This window comes from Copadichromis virginalis, linkage group LG12 (genome assembly GCF_057382275.1).
Source record: "Copadichromis virginalis isolate Kocher_CV1m ecotype Utaka linkage group LG12, C_Virginalis_male_GT1.1, whole genome shotgun sequence".
NCBI classification, from domain to species: Eukaryota; Metazoa; Chordata; class Actinopteri; order Cichliformes; family Cichlidae; genus Copadichromis; species Copadichromis virginalis.
In genome coordinates, this window is record NC_140629.1 from 17,293,840 (window position 1) to 17,310,521 (window position 16,682).

Genomic DNA, 16,682 nt, shown 5'->3' on the forward strand with positions numbered 1-16,682 from the left:
TGGCTGTGTCTTTTGAACCGAATGGGATGGAATCTGGGGTGTATGGTTAGTAGAAAAATATAATTTGGAGGAGAGGGTAAAAGGAACTGGGGGCGTCATCCTTGATCTGCTTCAGTGCATGAACAAATTAAGACACTTAACAATAGCCTGCTGGACTAATAGCTTCAGTAAAGAAACTCATTGGGCTTCGGTAATGAACCTGAGATGGAAACATAAACAGTCCAGTTATTAAGTGAACTCCAGCCACCGCTGAAATCACCTGACACACTGTGACATGCTAAACCTACACTCCTTTGGTAATGCTCATTAGCAGGGTGGGATGCTATTACTCAAATCACTGACTTAAGAAACTAGCCGCCCAAACTCATTATCGCACTCATCTATTCAGTCTAATTTGCACACATTACAAAGTGGCTGTGCTGGGCTGGTCATCTCAAACTCAGTGAGCAGATTGGGCCTAACAGGACAGAGTACAGGCCAAAGAGAGCTTTAATAAGCTAATTTTATCCAACCTGGGTGCTGCTTCCCTTACACCTACTGCGTGTGTGTTAGCAAGTATGGGTGCTGATGAGTCTGTACTTTAGTACTGTTGAGGGAAGCCCAAGCTTGAGTTCCCAAGGTAACAGTCGGTTTGAGTGGGGGCTGGCTGACTCATTTGAAGGGAATCCTGGAACCAGAACAAGGCTGCCCACTCGCCCCACCCCCAGCTTCATCAGCACAACAAGCAAACAAGGCGCTGACATGTCCCCATGTAGGGCTTCCCACTGACGGGGGTGGCACTGGAAAATCCCAGCCTGAGCTTGCCTACAAGTAGCATCAGAGGACATGCACGCACAAGCACGAGGCCTCCGCGCTTCATGGCTTCGCTGGTTTCTGCCGGCAAGACTGGAAATCCATGGAGATTGTAGATGAAGAAATTACAATAGAGCGGTAGGCCTACAAATACGTCGAGACACGTGCTGGATTTGATTAGTACATAAAAGCACGGGGGAGATGTAAGGGGGGCAGAGGAGGAGGTTGGAGCTTACTGACGAGTCCATGGCACTGAATTAAATCATCTTTTTTTTTTTAGCTGTGAACAGTGACACAAAATAAATGAGAATCAAAAACCTTGTGGGCTGGCACATGAAGTAGGAGGAAGGGAGTCAGAGGGAGAGGAGGATGAAGGAGGAGTAGGTGGACAAGAGAACTAACTCTTTCCCACACAGTTAATGGAATTATTAAGAAATTAAAAGAGATCAACAGGCGTGTAATTGACCATTTAATTAGCTCAAGGTCAGGTTGTTCTTTTGACTTTGGAGGGGCGGTTGGCCGAGGTCTAGATTCGTAGGAAAACTTTGGGCAAGCAGCTTACAATTTACAACAATTAAATCGTCACGTATTGTTTCCGCACAGTGGTAACACAGTCTTTCGATTAAATTAAGGCAAATATGCGTTATTCACAAAAAGCCAAAGTCATAAAGTCGACATACTATTAGAAAACACAATAAATGTTTTTGGAAAAAGTACATTCTGGCCACAAAACAGAAACTGTACATGTATATTCAGTAATCTCGCTGTGCAGAGTAGCCATTTGATTTGCTTCTGTTCACAGTTACATCTGTTGATAACTCCACATTCAGTGTCCACATTCAGTGTCTTTAGTCATTAACAACTGAGAGCTGGTACAAAGGGATTTAAGAGGCAGCATTACTGTTTTGAATCGCTGGATGTTTAATTCTTCTATTATAATTGAGGCAGGAGCGAGACAGAGGTTATGGTAACTGCTGGAAACCTGTCCCACTTCACAGAAAGGTTAATGAACCTTACAAGTCCTATGGGAGATGGAGTATGCTGTTAATTTGACAAACGTGGGAAATAAATGCTTTTATGCTTTTATTGACGGTGACCAATAGCGGCCTTTGCTGGAATGAAAGGTTTTAGTCTTTTAGGTGCTTTGCTATGAGGCAAAACAATAATGTGGAATGCATTTGTTGGAAGAAACTAAGTACATAATTGTTTGAATAGCAATTTCAGGCCAAAAAGCATCTTCATTATTAATTCCTACTTTTGGGGAAAATATACTGCGCAAAATGTACAGTAACCTAATTCATGTTATGAAACAGCTGCCTTTATTCTGAATACATTTGTGGGAATGAGGGATTTTTAAAAAGCTGTACTTTAAAATCTACATATTTCCACATTCCATTTTATGCACCATTGGTCTGGGTTTCATTTTAACAGGGCACCAAGGGTGTAATATGCTGACAGTTGGAGAGGATCATGTGAAACAGAGTTGGTGTTCACCTGAAATAGTCTGTGGGCTAGATGGAAACATCGCAAACGGCGGCTGTGATCTGATCAGGATGGGGTTTTAGGCACAGGACCAGCTATGTATACAGTACGCACGATTAAGAGATTAAATGGATAATCTCCTTCCCATTCAAAGACATTGATGGAGGCAGAGAGCTGGTTTCACAGACTTTCATTCTGGTTTTTAAATCTAACCCAAGAGATTCAAAATCCATGTTCATCAGCTGCTCACCTCTATGATCTCCCATAAAACAAACCTATAGAAAAGGGGTGAGCTTAAATCAATAGAGAAAAGGACAGAAAGCCTTCTGGAACAATTTAATTCGAAGAAGATACAACAACTCATGTTTTCCCCCCAGCAGGTGACACTGATACCATGAAATCCTCATAACAAAATGTGTCAATAAATGTTCTCTGATCTTCTACCCCTTCGGTTAAAGACGTCAAGAAATCAAGTACTCTAAATCAAGTGCAATCCAGCGATCTACATTAGAGTTTTTCTTATGTGAACATAATAATCAAAATATGGCAACATATCTCTTTCCTTTCCTGTATTTTCCAAATTGTACTGAATTTATTTCAGTTTAAATGCACAACTAACACTGTGGCATGGCTACTTTTACTCAAGTAAAATGTTTGAGTACTTTCTGTGCCACTGATTAAAAAGCCCCCTATCATTTTCATTCAGGTGGAGCTGAAGAGAAATCTACGTTGACTGTTTGTAGGAGGACATTAAGAGCAGACAAATTCAAGCATTTTCGAACACTTCCTTTTTGTTCTTCGTATAAGAAGATTACACAAACATGGGTCCTTTTAAGCGGATTGAACAAACATCTAGGGCTGTCAGTTTTTTGGAGAGGACAGTGCCCATTCTCAGCAGGTGCAATTTCTATGATCAGCACAGCTCCTTTTTAAGCTCTCTCTTTTTAACATCAGGTTTTATTTTTGCGCAGATGCCTAACTGGCGTCAGAGCAGCTTAAAAGACTGCAAACTATCACCGTCCTAACCTTATAGACCTGCCTCACATGTCTTCATGCAGCCAGCCCTGGTCTCGTTCTTCTTGATACCCCCTTCTCTACTGAGCCAGCTCACCCTCTCTGTCTCTCACTCTCACTTTCTCCCAGCTATACTATGGGCACTGATTCATGTGCCTGTGCGTGCACAATGTTTGCCAGAGGAACGCACAAGAATCCGAGCTCCACAATCCCTCTTAACCTCTGACCTTGGCTTATTGTTACCTGTGAGCAGCACTGTGGCAAACATGTTGTACAAGTACTGTACAGCCCTGCAAGCTGTTTGTGTTCTGCAAGTATGGAGGGCAGGGGAGGAGGGAAGGAAGAGAGGGAGCTATTTAATCCCCCCCAAAGGAACTCCCCTCTCAACCCGTATCGTGAACTCGCAGGCAAATCGCGTTGCTGGAAGGCACACCACACACACACTGCTGTCTTTTTAATTTCATCAGCTGAAACAAATCTATACAGTGCTTTGGAATCCGACTGAGCTGCAGAGAGAAGTGAACTATACAGCACCCTGGAATGTAAACAGGTTTCTCACCAAGTGTAGCATAAAAATACCACATTGCAACAAACCTTTTGGCTATGATAATGGTCAATGGTACAGATCAGAGGTCTTAGTAGATTTTATGTTTGTTAGTCCTACAGCATATCAATAAGAACAACTTGAACAAATCCAGAGAGCAACTCAGAAGAAATGCAGCATTCATACTGAAATTACTCAAGTGTAATAAGCATAAAATACCGGATTCTAGTGAATGCTTTCTATTGACGGCCGATTTTCAGTTGCCATTACAAAAAGCATTATCTCCTGGGAATATTAGGAGCACTGTCATTAAAATCCCTTGCAGTCAGCTGCTTGGTTGAGACCAGATATGGGCTGTAATCTGCGGAGAAAGGGCTCCTTTATTATCCAATGTTAGTAATTGTCAAGCATTGTTACATTCACAGAAACGGGCACAATATTTATTTAATATCAGTAAAACCGAGCCAGACTCGGTTCTATTTTTCTATCCGTCTCTACAGATAACTGTCAAAACTCCACCACCAAGCGTCGGTAACTCTGACATACCGTGCACACTGCTTTCGGAGCACGTGTGCTGCGCTTTCTTACCAGTTGTAATTATTTATCCATTACACAATACACTGTAGATCTTTGCACTACGCTCCACTTTCCGACTTTTACAGTTAGGATAACTTTTGGAATCCAAACAATCAGTACGTACATTTAGACAGGCCCCTATAATATCTGTCAACTTTGCATTCATAGCTGTCACACTTAATTATCATGCCAAAATACAAGAAAATACATTGGCTGCAGGAGGTCCTTTGTGAAGTCTTTGTTTTTGTGTACAATTAACTGGCAAGCATGCCATATACTTAAGTAAGGGCTATTTTAGGTGAGCATAATTGTTAGTGAGTTGTTTTTATCAGCATGCCTCACTCCCCTTCTCCAGGAGACACCCCTAAGAGGAAGCATTTTCCACGGCTGCGGCCCGAGCAACCCCCCGCTAACCCTGACATTTGTTCATTTGCCCGCCCCTCTCTTTGTGGTTTCCGCGCCCGCTTTTTCCTCCCCTCTCCACGTCTGTCAAAAATTGACCACTTTACAGGGGGAACAGGTAGGCAGACTCCGTCAATCCCCCCCCCACCTGTACCCTGAAACGCACAAATTCGCACGCGGGGCCGACTGCCAAAGATCCTGCTTTACTGACTGAAGTGGAAGGTGGGGGGTGTGTGGAGGGTGGGGGGATGACAAAGACGACAGCTTGTGTGGGGGAACATTGTCTGCGGCTGCGACGAGAAATCTTTTCAGGAAAAACAGGATTTTATACACAATGGTCGTGGGTGTGAAGAAAGGGGGCACATATTAAAAGAAGTGCCTTAATGTGTGCATAGCTACTGGTTTCTTAAACTGCATTCTCATGGACAAGGTCCAATCTGCTCTTTTTTCCCCCTACAAGGCTCTAGTGTGACAGACTGGATCAAAGAGGGCTTTCCAGGTTGTCCTTGTTTTCTTGGAGAGCATTCGTGATATATCCAGGACAGGGCTCAGGCTGGAAATTAATCCAGCACGCTGACACAGTAGACCTATCTGCTTAAATAAAAATAAATGTGCAAGAGATGCGATTTTGGATGCTTCAACTCCCCCCCACCCCCCGAGAAATTTAATTCACATGACAATACAAACAGGAATTTGGGTTGTTATTAGGCCACGCGTAAATGCTGATTATTCCCTCTGCGCCCAAACAACCTTTCCAATTGCTCACAGGAAACCATCGCAGCTCACGTTCTTCATGCAGTGAAACCTCCTCAATCATCTCACCACAGCAACCGTGGCGGGGAGGTCAGTTGTTATAGAGATGGCAAGAGGCTTGGTCTGTTATCAGCTACAGTATTGTGTGTGCGTATAAGCGTGCGTGCACTTGAGTGTGTGTTTATTGTATGTGGACGGGGGATGGAGCTGACAACTGAGCGGAGGATTCTTATGTAATTCTCCCTTTAGGTGGCAGAGAACAGTGAGAGCAGCAGCCCACACTGAAGAAGAACCTGTTTGTTAATAAACTGCAAGTAAGATAACATTGATGTATTATTACATGGTGTTTGTACTCAAGACAAGGGCTGTCGAGATGCAAAAAAGCGCCAGGCAAGTTGGCATGTCGCTTCACAAAGCATTGATTTTTGTCCTGCTAGCACTCCTCCAACTTCTTTCAAACATACACACACGTCCCTGGATGCAGACATCAGAGACATACATGACGGCTGCGCGAAAGAAAAAAGTAATGCAAGAAAAATAAAGCAAGAACTAACAAAGACTAGCGTCCTAAAACGGCAGAGACGAAGAGGAAAGGCTGCTGGAGTTGATATTTTTTTGCAGGGAGGGAGTCCAAAAGATGAACTCCATGTAATACCACCTCTGACATTCAGCCTGGCTCTAGTTGACAGGATGAGCATATGCTCTAAATGCTTAAGCACCTCCAGCTGTGCTTCACTGTTAAGGACTATTGTTGACTTGAACCAGGGGAGGCTTTTGGCTTGTTACGGGAAAAAAAAAAAAAAAAGGGGGGGATGAATGACCTGCGTGCAAAACTTTATCAGGGTTAAACTAATTCGAGCTAAAATACAAAATATGATATCTAATACACAATTTTATGTCGATATCTTGAAACTTTTGAAAATATTCTTTAAATTCTGGCACAACTCTCGTCATCAATCACTTAAACAGGTGCTCCGCTTTACTTCACATATTTATGTTACTGACAACAATCTGTTCGTATTCTTTAAGACACTTACCACAAAGAACATGTGTTTATCCTGTCAGTTTAAGTTTAAACAAAGGATGACAACAGGTGCACCGAGTGGAGTTTAGACTGGATAAAGTTGCTTCACAGGACTCGGAGTCAGTAGGCACTTCTGCGTAAAAGTTTGCGAAACCACAAACAAGCAAACTGTTAACCTGGGTTATGAGCATGTTTAGCAACTTTGGAGGGAGAAAAAAAATCACATTAAAAAGGAAAATTGTTCACTTCCTTTGCGCCCACCCCCTTGTCATAAGATATGGATGTCCCGTAAGGTTATTTGTGTTTGCTGGGAAATGAAGTGCTCAACTGGATTAAAAACATACTGCATATGTTTGGAAATCTGTTTCCCTGGGCGTATGAGTGGAATGAGCGAGCGTGAAGCAGCAGCTTGCGTCTCCTCCAAGAGAGAGGGCAGACACTCTCATCATTAGCTGGGCTACAATGTGCTCCTCTACCTGCTCCAATCTGCACAGCCAGGCTCCGCTCTGACGCCAGACAGATGTTCCCAGCACGAGGTGCAAAGTATCGAGAGGGGAAATGAGAGTGAGCAGGAGAGAGGCAGAAGAATGGAAATATTCAGCAGAGTACACAATAAGAGTTTAATTATGAATAATACCAATGGTTCTTTGTTCTCACAATGAAGCTAGCTATGGTTCGCCTGGCCTGTGGGAAACTGCTTTTGGCTTCCATATGGGGGCAGCTGTCTGTCAAAAATAAACGCTTAAATCATAACATGCCACAGTAGGGATAATTACGGGATAAAGAACAATACAATTATGTATGTTTATTTGCAATATTCGACAGGTATTTTGCTAAAACAAACTCTGAGGCTATTGCAGAGGTTAAAATTGCAACGCTATTGTTGAATGCTTCTTAGAGAGTAATGATCTTCAAAACTGACAGTTTTTGCAAAACTTCACATCAACTATAAACTTTGGATAAAGGCTCATCACTGAGTGCACAGGCAGAAATGTCTCAGTGCATGTAAAACACACAATATCTCCTGAAAAGACACACACTAAACATATTCACAATAATGGTAAATAAGTACAACGAGAATCTGTTGTTGTTGTTTCAAAACAGTCTGTGCCAACATGCAACTCTTGTCCTCTTTTCTGTGTTTTTGTGGTCCTTTAAGATGAGGTGTTTAGAGTTTAAAAAAAAAAGAAAAGAAAGAAAGAAAATGCTAAAATTTTAATGCTTTCAAGAGCTAAATGGTGAATGAAATGCTGCGAGGCATTGCACGTCTAATAGTTTGCAGATAAAGGACATCTTGAGGTGTGGAGCAGATGATCTCTGCAGGCCTCAGAACTCACAAACACAAAGCCAGCTGGTCTGACACAGTCACAATACTTCACTGTTTGTATTTGCCTGAGCAGCAGCAGAACGCAGGCAGTGTCCTGCTTTGGGAGCCGCTACAACAGAGATGGATGTTAAAGCATGCAAGTCCCTCATGCACCATAATCGCGAATGCACGAAGGATGTGCATGCAACTGGCCTTCGATTAGTCATGAAGAGGAAGCTGATATGTGATGGCTTCCAATCCTCAAAACAGGACAGAGTGATCGGAGTCCAAACAGGCTACGAGGGGTCGTAAATCTCATGTCTTGTTTAAAGAAATGTATCTGAGCTCGGATGATGGCTGCTGCATGGTAGCCTTAGTGTTTCTGCTTCTGGTGGCTATAAACAGACTGTAGAATAACTGCAGAAAAAAGTTGGAGCTCTGAAAAATCCAATAATCATCTCTGTATTGCTTTTGCATGCTAAAAATACTGCAAAGTCACTGACACTGACTTAATATACTGAGTGTATCCCAGCTCAAAGTGCAAGGGGCAGGGGACATCCTGGACATCAGTCTTCATGTATGGAGCATTGTAAACAAAGTTGCAGGCATTCTGCTGCACAATGAACTAGATGAGAACATTTTAAATCATCTTTCCTGCACCGTGTTTTATAAGAATATTTTTTTAAATATCATTCCATATCGGACAATCTGCTCCCTGAATATCAGCTGATGATATTGGTCTGGCTATAATTATCTATAAAAACCTAAGGCTTTTTTATCTCTTTCTAACCAGTGAGTGCAAAAGTGCATTAACTATAGCACTGCTTTGCAACTTCATATTGCATCATGTTGACTCAACATGCACCAAAATAATGAGAGTATTAGAAAGTTAAAGTAACACCCAGTGCAGTTTATATATATGCTAACTCTATTCAGGTACTAATGATTTGCTTGTTATAGTAATTATTGCTGCGAGTCCGTACCCGAACATCTGTATTGATTTAGTCTCTGGGAGAGCAAAGAGAGGGAGGGAGAGGCTCACAATCTGGAATTCGACTTCGAGAGCGAGACAACAATCTGTTGATGGTTATTTTGGTAATTGTCCACAATTGATGAAAAAACCCCCAAAAACAAAACAAAACAAAAAAAAAAAAACAGCGTGTGCTGCAGAAGATTCTAAATGATTGTTACTGTTGTTCAGGGGGTCAGGGAAAATGGGCAGTCGCAATGAAAAATGCATATAGAGCATCTAATAATGCGAGCTCTCACAGAAAAGTGGACAGCTGGTGAGAGAAGACAAGACACCCAGCCACACAGTTTACACTTAATTGCTGGAGTGAATTGTTCTTGGCAGCCAAAAGTAAAGATGTGATATGTGATACACAGTTAAATAAAAGATTTAACACCTGACAAACATTAAAATATGATTGTCTTCAAATTGTATTTGTACAGTTGTTCGGCATGTTTATAAATGTTTGCTGATGCTGTTGGATATAGTTACATTTATTTTTGGGATTTTTTCCTACTGTGTCAGGCACAAATAACAGCTCGACCCAGTTGGGTTTATTTTGAAAAATGACAAAGGAGCTAAAACGGAGGGACTACTTAACGCGTAGTTAAAACCAGAATCTGACTTAATGCTGTTTGTTTAACACAGACTTTAAAGCACAGCTACAATCCAAGCCAAATAGTTGAAGCAAGTCTTTTCCTAAATCTCAGTTTAGCTAAACCCACACTTTAGTAATTTGGTTTATTATCCCACACTTGGTTCTTTGATAGCAGGCAGACTCATAATTATACGGATGTGTTCTCTCATTTATCAACGTATCAAAACTGCTGTCAGGATTTTTTCCCCCCATTTAACTTAACTAGCTTGGCCCACAGTTGTTATTAATCTCTGGCTCTCTTCCACAGTGTGTCTTTTGTCCCTCCCCCTCACCCCCAACTGGTCGCAGCAGATGGCCGCCCCTCCCTGAGTCTGGTCTGCTGGAGGTTTCTTCCTGTTAAAAGGAAGTTTTTCCTTCCCACTGTCTCCAAGTGCTTGCTCACAGGAAGTTGTCTGATTGTTGAAGCAACTGATGTTGTGATTTGGTGCTATATAAATAAATTTGAATTGAACTGAGCTTTAGCAACATCAGGACTGAGCTGTATTTTCTGGTTTGAGTAAACCACACTTGGATGTGCCACAGATTTTACAGCAGGGCTTTGGACCGACACCAGCTTGTGACCCCTGAAGCTGGTTTTGTGTCTGAAACCAGAGACCTTTTATGCACAAGGCAAATATGTTAATCGCAACAACACAATGTCATTATCTTAAAATTACTATTGATAATCATTCCAAAAGAAAGACATCTGCTACTTGGTTGGTCCGGTCGGCCTGATAATGTTCACACTCTGATTCACAAGTATCCTTCTCAAGTGCGTCTTACACAGCAGTCACGTAATTAAAAAAACCCTCAGCAGCATGTTTTGATAGGTGAACAGCTGAACATGCAGAGCAAGGTAAGGTGAGGAACCTATCTAAACACAAGGTACTCTAGCAGGTCTTTGCTGTGCTATCATTGATTCTCTAATGAGACTTTGGTGGAGATATCGGTGTAAATCTGTAGCGCCGTGCTGCTCAGTCCAGCCTGACCTCACTTTATTCTCAGTTAAATTAAAGAAATGTTTTTCTTCATAACTCCGGATATGGATAAAAAAAAAAAAAAAAAAAAATCCACACTAATTATGGAAACATCCTCATCTAGGGCAAGATTGCATGACCTTGTGCTAATGAATATATATGAAAAGACTATGGCTGCTGCAGCTCACACCATCTGACGAGTGAGGATCAAAACACTGATCCCTTTGACATTTGAAAGCATGACCCCTGACTTCAGCTAAAGAAACTTTCCTTTCAGAGTAATCTACCATCAAACACATTGTTACAAATAACTAGTGAATGTCAAATATTAGCACACAGAACTTTTTATTTTAAATTCACATGAAACAATAATGCAAAGAATAAATAAAAAAAAAAAAAATCCTCAATCATATTTGACTGTGACTCTAGTCTTTTCTTTCTGAATTACATATACTTATGCATTCATTCAAAAATTGACCGACATTGCTGTCAAAACCGCTGAACCAAATCAAAATCCAATACATTCACATCGGCACTTCAAACAAAACTGAGATTTTATGATGTCACCTAGGCACCCTGGTCAATTAAACACCTCCCACTACAGTTGGCATCACTCAAAAGGCTCATTAACCCTTCTGACCAACCACCAGTCACAATCAGAAAAACATCCCATCACATTGGCCAATCCCTACATGGGCAACGCAGGTCAACACCCACACAAGTGACAGGAAATTGAATTGCTAGAGAAAATGTGCTCTGTCTGAGCACTTGAAAGACATTTGTTTATTCACAGCTAGTCGTGCAGCCAGGCAGACTTTATTGGCTTAAAAATAAGAAGCAAAGGTGATGCCTAATACAATTTTACAAAGTGCAAATCACTCCCTTTTTTTATATCATTGATGTATGTGAGAAATGTGAGGTAAATATTCATAGATTCCTTACAGTAAGCCAAAGTGTGGTTAAATAAACCAACTCTCACCAATGAGCTCAATCACAGAACGCACAGTCTACATCTACTGCAGGTTTTCCAGAATATACATCCCAAATACATCACATTTGGATCTTTAAATCAATGTGCCGTTTACTTCGTGTATGACCACGCCTTATAAAAACGAAATGGCAGCAGTGATACATCGCTGAAGCGTCTTTGTGTGCTTGTTTCTTAAACCACTAGTCTTAATCTACCGAGTTGATCTCCCGGTTACCGGGGGATTATAAAATGTCGGCAAACCTCTAAATATTTGAGGCAATCAACAACTCAACATGCATTTGGCGTTAGAATGCAAGAATGTGAAAACACACAAACGAACGGATAAAAAGGAGTGAAATATGAAGAGAAATAAGGGGATCGGAGCTGTGCCCATTTCGGGGGTGTAAAATATGGAGAAGTGTGGATCATTGGGGGAGCTGCTCTGCCTGGGGGAACAGATGAAGGGAGGACATTCTGCCAAGATCTCTCCACTGAAGGGGGAGCTGAGGGACTGGAGCTCTATGGGAGAAAAGAGTGTGCGCCTCGCATGCTGCTCTCCTCAATCTCGGTCTCACACGCCTGCATTGACACATCCCAGGCTCTCTGCAGCAGAGGGAAATTGCTGCTGACAGGGCCTTGCAAACTTTCACAGCCATTTAGAAAGACTTACTCCCACACTTTTGTCACAGGCATTTATTGCACAAGATACATGATATGAAAAATTAACATTTTTCAAACTTGGCATCCTTTTTTTGAACCAAGTTAGGCTTAAAAACCATTCATAATTTTTCAGCCTTACGATCGGCCCCAGTGCAGATGTAAACACTACACATGCCAAGTGAGACCCCGAGATTATGAAAATGCACAATTTTCAAGAAATTTTTTTTTTTAAACAGCCACGCGCTACATCATAAATTTGTACCCCATGAGTTTCTAATCCAATAACAAACACGGCCTGTGTCACCATCACCAAAACACAAGTCTTGTTTTTCCTTAAAGCGGCGCAGTTTTTCAGTCTTAGCGTACCTGTATGTCCACGACCAACCAGTGCCTCCAGTAAGCAGATGTTGGCTTGCTGCGGTTTGGAGCATCAGGATCGACCATCACCAAGACGTACGTCTTTTTCTGCAAACAGAAGGAGATTCATATGTTATTGATTTATTTAACACAGACAAAGTGTTTACCGCAGTGCCATGCACACTGTGATTGGCCCAGAGGCACTTTGAGCAACAGCAGTACCTGATCCCTTCTGCTTTCTAAACAGCCATGTGCCGTTTGCACATTACGTCGCCCAAGGCTTGACAACTGGAGTTGGTTTAGATACTCAAAAACACACACTTTACTTTCTAAGCTTTACGTTACCCTATTTAATGCTGTGTGAATTCTTATTCTATTTATAAAATGTATGCAGACAGCAAACAAAGCCAGAAGGGTGGGTTTTCTTCTGTGTTAACAGTCTTAATTCAGCTGCCAAGGTTAAAGTGCTCAAAGTATGAAGAAAGCTGTCTGTTAGAGTTTGTATTGTTGATTGTCATTTATGCTTAGAAATATTTACTTATATATGCTTAGAGTTTTGTAATTAGTTGTAGATTGGTAGAGGTTTTGATCCTTGATAGTCTGCAAACTTTGTGTGTATTAGACAGCACTTTGGGAGCATGAGAGGTCATACCGTGTCTTATTGTTTTATGGTAGGATTAACGTAGTTGCGTCTGTTCTAGTCTAAGTGCTCTTTGTTTAGATGAACTGCAGGACTTCCTCACCGTGTTATCTAGGATGAACCATCTAGGGTGAGGGGGAGGCTACCCTCTTCCTGACCAAGGATGTTTGACCCTTTGATCAGCAGTCCACACACACACACACACACACACACACACACACACACACACACACAGGCAAGGTACTCTTTGTTTGTATGTAGACGTCATATGTTAATGAACTTATGCATATTCATGTAACCTCAATAAAAGGACAGTGTATGGGAGAACGGACGAGAGCTACTGGGGTCAAGCGAAGGAACGGCGCTCTGTCCGGTTCTCTCCCGTGCACGAGTAACATGAAGAAGTTTGCCTACTTGCGTCTTGCTTGCAGTGTAATTATATTGTCTTAACGTTCCAGCGAATAGGTTTATGCTACAAACCTATCACTGTCCTAAAAAGGCAATGATACACATTGGAATACAGTAGCTGTGCTAATCACAAACTTATTCTTCCAACAAGTGAGCTCTGTTCCTTCACAGTTATTCTTAAAACTTCATATCATTAATGTGACATCAACAAAATGACAACGTTTTGGATCCGATACCAAATCCTCTCGTTAACATATTCACAGTAACTTTCTGCCACTTACCAAGTATCTTTATACCCCTCAATCTGTCAATGGATAAAGTGAGAGAAAAAGCATCTTAACTAACACTTGATCACAGTTATTGGACGTTGACTTGGCGGCTTAATTGCCGGAAAATCTTCATTCTGTCTGTCCCTAAAAGTTAGAGAATTATGAGAGCAGATTGAATTATTGCGAGAGCACATTTGTCATCCCTGGTCTAGTGCCCAAAATCTGCCAGACCATATGATGGGCTTTTTTTATTTTGTTCACTTCCTCTACAAACAGAGACATTAATCAAGGCTGTTTCAATCCTCGCTGTCCCCCTTACTGTATATCGTGCTTCCTACAGAGGCAATACCATAATGCTATCAGCTTTAATACACAGAGAACAGATGCATCGTTTCTTACATTCTCACGTCGGCTGCCAAATAACACTGTTGGGAAAGTCGGTGCAGGAAAACATTTTCCATGTAAACATAAATCTTACATTTCTGTTTGTTGTGTCCTATCAATACATTCGTGCAGGCCTGTGAAAATTATCCTAAGCCGATGTACTTGAATGAGATAAAGAAGTAGTCGTGTATTTTTTCCGCAGATGCTCATTTTCAGAAGGATTCTCTGCCTACCTGACAAGCAGTAATAAGCGTAAACAACTAAGCCTAATAATAGGATAATACTGTAGTCTCAGTGATAGTGCCTGCAGGTAACATCCAGACACACCAGCAACAATAGAGCCTCCTCCACAGCCTGTCAAAAGTGACTCTATATCAGTGACCCCCCCGGGCAGCTTACCAACCATGACCTGTTGCCTTCTCAAGAGTTGTAATCCTCATTTGTACATATTTGCTACCAGGCAAAGAAACTGTGATAATGTAGTTACACTAATATTTAAGTCAGACCCTGATGCATTCAGAAATAACATGGTTTCTAACAACAGATGCACACACCACACACACGTGTGCACGTAGACACACACGCGTGCACACAATGACTAAAAGGGGGGGGGGGGGGGGGGGATTTTAAGCATTTAAATTAAAAATGACCTCCAGTCACAATTACCATTGAAAGAAATTGCACTTCATTGGATATTTCACGAAGGTTACCATGGATGGAAAGACACCGAACGGGACAGGTTTAGTCTTCTGAATGCCAAATTTAGAACAACACTGAGAACATTTCACATTAATTTCCAACCGTAACAACAAAAACACCGCCTATTTATGGTGGGCACTGAATTTAAATGATTCCTGCATATATTTCTTGCTCGAATTTCTACCTGTAAGTATCTGTCGGGTCCAGCTGGCATGGGCAGCAAATAATACAAGAAGCTCCCTCCATGCTTGCACTTCACACATTGTGGCATGTACCCTTCTCTATTACGAGGACATTTTTTTTTCTCCATCTGTCAAAATCCACATTAATTACGCGCAGATATGTGCAAAAGACTCCGGGGAAAAACAGATGCATATTCTGCCATCTGAAATTATTTAGCGGTGCTCGAACAAACTAAACGTATATCAAAACATGTTTTAACGGGGGGCTAATTGTCATAGCTGTACACTGGGAGGCACACATTTTTAAAAACATGCTAGAGTTTCTCATTAGTATTAATTATTAGTAATATCTGAGCCATGCTGATAATTTAAAATTCACTTCTGCTGCTTATGATATCTATGACTGGTGACGGTTCATTTTCTATATTTTGGACAACACAAAAATTTACATAGTGTTTAAGTATTCAGTTTCTTCCATATACTTAGCTTATACTTATAATTAGACTTTGCACAAAGGTGAGAGGTCAGCAACCCACTCGGTTATTCTTTGTAATGGGTGCAGGCCTTGAAAAATGTCACAATATTCTCAGAGCTAAAGAAAGCAGAAGTGAAATCTGAAGAGGTGTTGGCCACAGACCACAGAGCTCCGTCAGGCCATTATACAAGTGGAGATGTGAGGGCCCCGGGTGCAAGCTGGAGGCGGGAAAAGATTGAGCTTGCATTCTCTTGGGATTAACCTCCCACTGCCTGCTGTGATCACAGCAAAACGGCCCATTGAGACCACACCTTGGATGCCAGGGGGGTGCAACGGACCCTGAAGTCAACTGGGCACCTCGTTAATGGCTACTGGTCAGTTGCAGAAAGGAAAAAGGGGGGGGGGGGGGGGGGCTGAATAATATACAAATTCTATACCTCTTTGTGATTTTATGTAATAGGAGTGTAAAGGTGATATTTGTTAAATTACATGTATGCCAATTGCATCGAATGGATATAGTATTTGCAAAGCAGGAGACGTCAAAGAACAAAGGCAGAGGAAATCTGGTGTCTCTCTGGATGCATACTGTATTACCTTTGAGTGAACTCTGCTGGGGATGAGAATCAGAAAGGATGGGTAATCGCTGCTCTCGTAGAGCCTGCCTGGGCTATCGAGCCCACTTCTGCTAACTGATGACACCACGGAGGGCGAGAGTAAGTTAGCGAGAGGGAGGGAGGAAGGAGAGGCCCCTCTGTGAGTTTACAAGTTCATGCTTTATCCCTGACCCAATCCCAAACTGTGTCGTCCGTGCAGCTGCCTATTAATACATCCTTCGCTTTATCCTCCCAGCTCTTCACTTCCTTCAGCCTCTGCGCACAGAACCTGTAACGTTTCATTAAATGGTCAACAGTGCTCACTGCTCGACCCCGAGCAAAGCAATGCATCGATCCCAAATCCTTGTTTAAGCAGCAAAAACACTTGAACTCATTTGGTAATTAAGAGGTATCTGTGTTGTGATTAAGAGACGGCGATGGCTTAACAACCATCGACTGCAGCTTATAACGAGGTTCAAAGATCATTCTGTAAATACAGAAAAACAGGAACTGTAGAACACGACTGCAG

The 16,682-nt window shown here is 41.8% G+C and overlaps 1 protein-coding gene across 2 annotated transcripts in view; it reads right to left on the reverse strand.

Annotated features, from left to right (window-relative positions):
- Positions 1–16,682, reverse strand: part of pebp4 (phosphatidylethanolamine binding protein 4) — a 53,401-nt gene that overhangs the window by 16,695 nt on the left and 20,024 nt on the right. For both annotated transcript variants that reach the window (XM_085475076.1, XM_085475075.1), the window contains one exon: positions 12,513–12,611. In XM_085475076.1, coding sequence (XP_085331202.1) covers positions 12,513–12,611 — 99 coding nt within the window. The remainder of the gene's footprint in view (positions 1–12,512; positions 12,612–16,682) is intronic.